The sequence below is a fragment of the Haliotis rubra genome, unplaced genomic scaffold (assembly GCF_003918875.1).
Source record: "Haliotis rubra isolate DU_JTF1 unplaced genomic scaffold, ASM391887v1 Scf18, whole genome shotgun sequence".
Taxonomy (NCBI): Eukaryota; Metazoa; Mollusca; class Gastropoda; order Lepetellida; family Haliotidae; genus Haliotis; species Haliotis rubra.
The window spans coordinates 3,701,948-3,708,454 of NW_025765780.1; the positions used below are offsets into that span (position 1 = coordinate 3,701,948).

General features: G+C 41.3%; 1 protein-coding gene across 2 annotated transcripts in view; it reads left to right on the forward strand.

Annotated features, from left to right (window-relative positions):
* LOC124273380 (protein Spindly-B-like) overlaps positions 1-6,270 on the forward strand; it is a 53,849-nt gene extending 47,579 nt beyond the window's left edge. For both annotated transcript variants that reach the window (XM_046708648.1, XM_046708647.1), the window contains exons 7-11: positions 94-204; positions 504-644; positions 1,063-1,163; positions 1,935-2,119; positions 5,381-6,270. In XM_046708648.1, the coding sequence (XP_046564604.1) occupies positions 94-204; positions 504-644; positions 1,063-1,163; positions 1,935-2,119; positions 5,381-5,817 (975 nt within the window). In that variant the 3' untranslated portion in view covers positions 5,818-6,270. The remainder of the gene's footprint in view (positions 1-93; positions 205-503; positions 645-1,062; positions 1,164-1,934; positions 2,120-5,380) is intronic.
* Positions 6,271-6,507: the final 237 nt, after the last annotated feature.

Below are 6,507 nucleotides of genomic sequence, written 5' to 3' on the forward strand. Positions count from 1 at the left end.
CTCACAATGGGCTTTGCAAATAACTTCATGTCCAAGGAATGTTTGGGTGTAACTTGGAAGAGAGATGGATAATGTTTTGATTTTGTTGTGCAGGTTGAAGACCGTCGTGTCGCTGCAGAGAAGAAACTGATCTCACAAAACATACAGATTGAAATGCTGAAGGAGAAATGTGGCATATGGAAACAGCAGCACCACAAGCTGAAGGTAGACAACTCCAGATCAAGTCCATGGCTGCTCAGCTAGAATATGTAAAGAGCTGTAACACCAGTAGTTTTATCAGCCATCCCAAAGGCTGGGGCTAGTCTGCTGAAACAATGTAAAATGTTGTAAACATTTGTTGTATAGTCTGTCTTCAAGGTGACGCTGTGTGGTGTACATATGGTGAGGATTATGTCTGTGTTGTGAAATGATGTCTGTGTTGTGTACAGATGGTGATGTCTGTGTTGTGTACAGATGGTGATGTCTGTGTTGTGTACAGATGGTGATGTCTGTGTTGTGTACAGATGCAGATGCAGATGGCGCTGCAGGTGAGCGGGAACCAGTCAGACAGGGAGGCAGTCAACGATCTCCTGTCACAGTTGTCTGATGCAAACTCACAGATAAAGAATCTCACCAAAAAAGTAGAGGAGTTGGAGAAAACAAGGGTAATGTTTTTTACATGAGACTTTGTCCCATTTTCCTGAGATTATGTTCCTGAAACCAGCCTAGAGCAGAAGGGATACTTGCTTTTGCTGTAACAATGCTAGAAGCCCCCAAACATTGATAATTCAGGAACTGCGTTAAACAGTTCAAAAGTTATTGCCTTCAGTATGTTCAGACTAATTGAGTTGATTTAAGTACTATCCTTAAATTGTCTGAATAAATACTCTGCAACAGCATGCTGAAGGCCCTAATGGCCCAGTGCTGACCTATGAAGACCAGTGTCGAAAAGCACTGACCTGTGTAGACCAGTGTCGACCAGTACTGACCTGTGTAGTCCAGTGTCGATAAGCACTGACCAGTGCTCACATGAGTTGATCTATGTCCAGCAGTGCTGACCAGTTTCTTGTGTCTGTGTTCCAGGACGGCAAGGTGGACCACATGGCAGAGTTCCACAAGTGTTTTGGGCATGGCGACAGGGAGGACTATGTGCAGTTTCTCCTCAACATGATCAAGGACAAAGAGTAAGCACTCACTCACTCAGTCTTCATGTATCAGTACAGGCACAAGAGGACCAGTTGCGTTAGACGCTGCAATGTGCTGTGGAGAGTCGTGTCCCTTTGGCATGCCAGAAACCTGTCATAGTGGGTTCGAATCCTGGTTTGTCCTGATGATTTCTCTAGGTTTGTCAGCACTGAGCCCATGCTTGTGGGTGTCACTTAATGGTGACCTGCATCACTTCAGGCTTCCCTAACCCGTGAACATTACAGGTTAATGATCTTCAGCAACACATGCTTGTGGGTGTCACCAAATGGTGACCTGCCTCACTTCAGGCTTCCCTAACCCGTGAAGATTACGGTTTAATGATCTTCAGCAACACATGCTAAGAGGCAACTAAGGGGATCAGGTGGTCAGATACGCTGGTTGACATATGCCATTTAATCCCAATTGCATAAATCAATGCTCAAGCTGTTGATCACTGGATTGTCTGTTCCAAATTCAATTACTTACAGACCACCTTCATATAGCTGGAATATTGCTGAGTGCTGTGTAAAACTACACTCACTCACTCAAACCTTCCCTCTCGCATCAAGCTGACATGCCAGTTCATAACTGAAATACTGTTCAGTGCCTAACTACAACCCGGTAAAACCATGTACAACCATGTAAAACCCTGTACACTGCCCCCCTTGTATCTGTTTCATTTAGGAGCTCTATGTCAGTATTGACCTAATACAACCCTGTACAACCCTGTACAACCCTGTACACTCACCTCTAGAGGCTGTCTGTTTCAGAAAGAAGCTGGATGAGGTGGGAACGGAGCTACGCGTGACCAACATGATGTACCTGGACTCCAAGCATGAGGTGTTACAGCAGAAGAGGGAGATCTTTACTGCAGAGGAGGAAAAAGCCAAAGTACACAAACAGAATGTCAAACTGTACCTCCAGAACGAAGAACTGCTCCTGAAATATGACCCTGGTCAGTATCAGTATCCTGGTCAATAGTTCCTGGCAATGTCCTTCCTTTATTTCATCTCAGCTTTATTACTAGGAATAATTCTAAGAACACAATATCAGTTGCTGAACTGTCATAAATCCTGTATTTTGGCAGTCGTCAGGCCACAAAATCTTCACCTCATTTGACTGAATCTGAAAAGCTGTTGGTGGAAAGGAGGAGATTTACTGACCATGCTCATGCACACGGGGCTTGGGAAAACAGACACTATTTGCTGCACAACTGACTATGGTTTGCTGACAGTGAAGGAGACTTCTGTTGAGAATCTGAAGGTTTTGCCTTTACTGATAACCAAAGAGCACGATTCATGTCAAACATGTAATGGTGGTTGTACTCTTGAATTATTCCCAATATACACCAGAAATTGGCTTCACACATTGTACCCATGTGGGGAATCGAACCCAAGTCTTCAGCATGACAGCGAACACTTTAACCACTAGGCTACCCCACCTTCCTGGTGCTGACAAATAGCTGATGTGAATATGGTCCCTGGATTAAGGTCAGCTTCACATACACTCTATGAAACTTAGAACAATGGTTACAAATTTTGCACAACTGAATACATACCAAACAGTCTTGCTTGAAATAATGTTATCAATAATAACAATAGTATCAAATACTGCAAAGGTATTAATGGGACAGTTTTGGTCTTCAGCCACATGTTTAGACTCCATTATGAACATGTGTCCATTAATGGTGCCAAGATACAGCCATACAGCATTATCTTACCTCACACATAAATGTCGCTTTCTGATTGGCTGAGTGCTCTTCTATTATTTTCAATGTACCCCACTTACAAGCGAGTAACATTTCAATGTACCCTGCTGTCAATGGCAACTCATTCTGTACTTCGTGGTAGTAATTCTTTCTCTCGAATAACATTGAATTACATATGATGTACGGAAATTACTGATGTTTCGCGAATGCAAATCGGTGGAAGGGAGATAACTCTAAATCTGTTTTTCTTGTCAGCAAAATCTAGCGATGGCTACGAAAAGATTTGTACCCGTGCTTCAAACAATTCAAAATTAACATTAAGGGTGTTCGGTAAGATAATTACGTTGTTCACTGGTCCCTCGGGGCCCATGGGTTGATGTACCCTCGATGTTTGTTTATGTTCCCCTCGCCCTTCGGGCTCAGGGAACATAAACAAACATCGAGGGTCCATCAACCAATGCCCCCCTCGTGACCAGTGAACAACTTATATTGTATCGCCATACAAGGCTCACAGTACGTTACATTGATTTACAATTCGTTATTTGTATAAGTCATCGAACCTTATAATCAACATTCATAAAAGCTATCTGACCAATGGACATTACTTTTCTAGGGTACCAGAAATCATGAACCCACAATCCAGCATGTCTGGAAACCTTTTAATTTTAAAATTCCAATGTGAGTTGATATTAAGAATACATTAAAGAAATCTCTCTGTACATAATCATGGGTACTGGTAGTCTGTCTCCCAGTCCCTGAACCTCATTCTATTCCCTACTTCATAGCCTTCCCGGCAATGCTAAAGATCGAAGTGAAGCAAGTCTAGATTTCCTCAGGTTCTAAATTTTCCATCTCGTTGGGGCTCCTTTTCAATTTAAATGGGTTTATTTGTTACTACGTAAAGGATATATATTCAGGGACTAAGTGTTTGTCTAGGGTACTGGACGTAACACAACCTCATCAGAACAGTGCAACACAAACAGGGCTCGATTTAGTGCTTCGATACTTGCACTGGTACATCCCAATATTACAAAGTGCAACCTAGTTATTAGTCTAACCTAAACCAGGTGCAAGTCAATTTTGAGAAATACATTGATAAATCTAACATCATAAGCATAATTGTGACGGCTTCTTTTTCTCCTAAATGTTGAATAGCCATGACACCTAAACATTGATATTTTCGGACACCTCTTGACTATAACAGCTCTTGTAAACAGGGATCAGCTGTGTGGCTGTGTTGCTATGGTTTCATGGGTACTATGTTACAGAAATATATTTATGTGCACTGAAACCTCTGATGTTTTCGCACAGTACATCATCATTTAAAGTGATAGCTGACAGATTTATTGCACATGGCTGTGTGAAACGCTGAGCCTCCTGTCAATTTTAATTATCCATACCGTGAATGAAAATAACCTATAAAATGGATAGCAAAAGGCAAGTATTAAAACATTTTTCCTGAAGAAATCAAGTGAAGTGACTGACAAAAGTGGTAACACGGTAACTGAGAAACATGCCAATACCAACACGACATTGCTGATGCATGTGGCATATCGAGGCCAGGTGATATAATTACATATGATGAATTGAAACGTAAATTTGAGACAAACACACTGCTAAAAAAATGAAGACTTGCAAATTTAAAGAGGAATGGTAAAAAAAAAAACCGGGGATTAGTTGCATTATGATGAGATTGAAAACATCTAAATAATTCAATAGCATATTCTTTCATTACATATTGCAATAAAAGCAGTGCAATTGGAATTTGTCTGATGCAAGTAGGTTTTTATCTTAGGTTGCACCTGGTGCAAGTAGGTTAACACCTCTTAAATCGTGCCCTGGACAAAGAAACGAAAGTTTCGTAGCATTCTTATTCAGTGTGCAAAATAGTTTTAAAATTTTGCTAGCCAGTCAGGACTGTTATGCCTGAAAGTTACTAGCCCACAAAATAATTCACTAGTCTGAAAGTTGAATGTAGACACGGGTTTCATCATTAAGCTGCTAATATGAGGAAAATTGTTTATCAGTCCATAATCTTGCATGATTTAAAAGTGTGTTATAACTTAACAAGTAGGAGAGAGTAATATATTTACAAACTGACCCTATGCAAATTCACTAGCCAGTCAGGCCAGGGACTGTGGAGATTTACTGGCCCGACTGGATTTTTACTAGCCAAGGTCTAGGGGGCCAGAGGCTATTTCGCACACTGGTCTTATTGCCCTTGTAAACGGTAATGAGAATTACAATGTTTGGTTGGTATTCCTGTAAGGAGGACCAGTAATCTGTGTTGTGAAATAGTGTCAGGTAACTAGGGCACCCTGTCACTTTGATTTGGACCATTTTGACATTCCCTGCTCACAAGCTAGTCTAACTGATCAGTATGTGTTTCTGTTTCTTAATGGGTACAATGTGTGAAGCCCAATTCTGGTGTCCCCTGCCGTGATATTGCTAAATCCCACCTGCTCATTCACTCACTCTCTCTATTTCTTAATGTGGATTTCCTTGCAGAGAAGATACAGAAGAAGAAACATGGAATGGTTTTCAAAAAGGAGAAGATTCCATTGAACAACTCTGAGGACGAGACAGAAGAGGAGAAAATGAAAATCCGTGAAAGTCACGGCATTGAAGGTCTGGACGCTTCCTCCCTCTTGAAAAGGTCTGGGAACACAAGTGTACTGGTAAACAGTCACAGAGAGAATGTGATGTCACATGATGATGATCACCCCGAAAAGAAGTGCTCATCAGTAAAACTGCCTGGAGAAAAGTGTGTGTCTCTGTCCGATGCTGTTACTGTGGTCAACTCTGAAGGAAAGAAGGAACAAACAGCCCTAGTGGACGTAGAGAAGCCGGGAAGGAAGGAAGGTGGGAAACCCAAAGCAGGTCGTCGGGTTATCACACAAGTGAATTATGAAAAACCTAAACCCCAAGAGTGTAAACAGCAATGAAAAACCTAAACAAGTCCATGAGTGTAAACAGCAATTATATTCCTAATGATGTTACTTTGAGTGTGAATGTCCTGGTACCAACTTGCTGATACATCTGTGAAGTTAACTTTTAGCCAACTGTTTGATTCATGTTTAATGGGTTTTTTGTGTTTGTTTTTTAAAAAAGTCATTTTATTTGAAAAAAGGGGCAAATGTAATTGAATACAGTTCTCCATGGGCGCTACATCCAAGATGGAAGTGGTCAGTATTCAGACAGTTCAAGGTATGAGCAGTACACATGAAATGTTATCCAGGAAGAGTTACCTCCCATAGTTAAGTTTGCCATTTGGTTATACATGAGCCGAGTTTGAAGTAGACAGAAAACTTTGCAGAGTTATCTCCCTTCCATCATAACCTACTCCAAAACCCTTATTCTCGAAACGTTCGTACTGACTGACTGACTGAGTTTGGTTTTACGCCGCTTTTAGCAATATTCCAGCAACATCACGGTGGGGGACACCAGAAATGGGCTTCACACATAGTACCCATGTGGGGATTCGAACCCAGGTCTTCGGCGTGACGAACCAATGCTTTAACCATTAGGCTACCCCACCGCCCCCGAAATGTTCATAGCCATAAGAATCCTTAAAGGTCACATGCAACCAAAAAATAATTAAAACACAATTATCACTTATTCATGACATATAATAT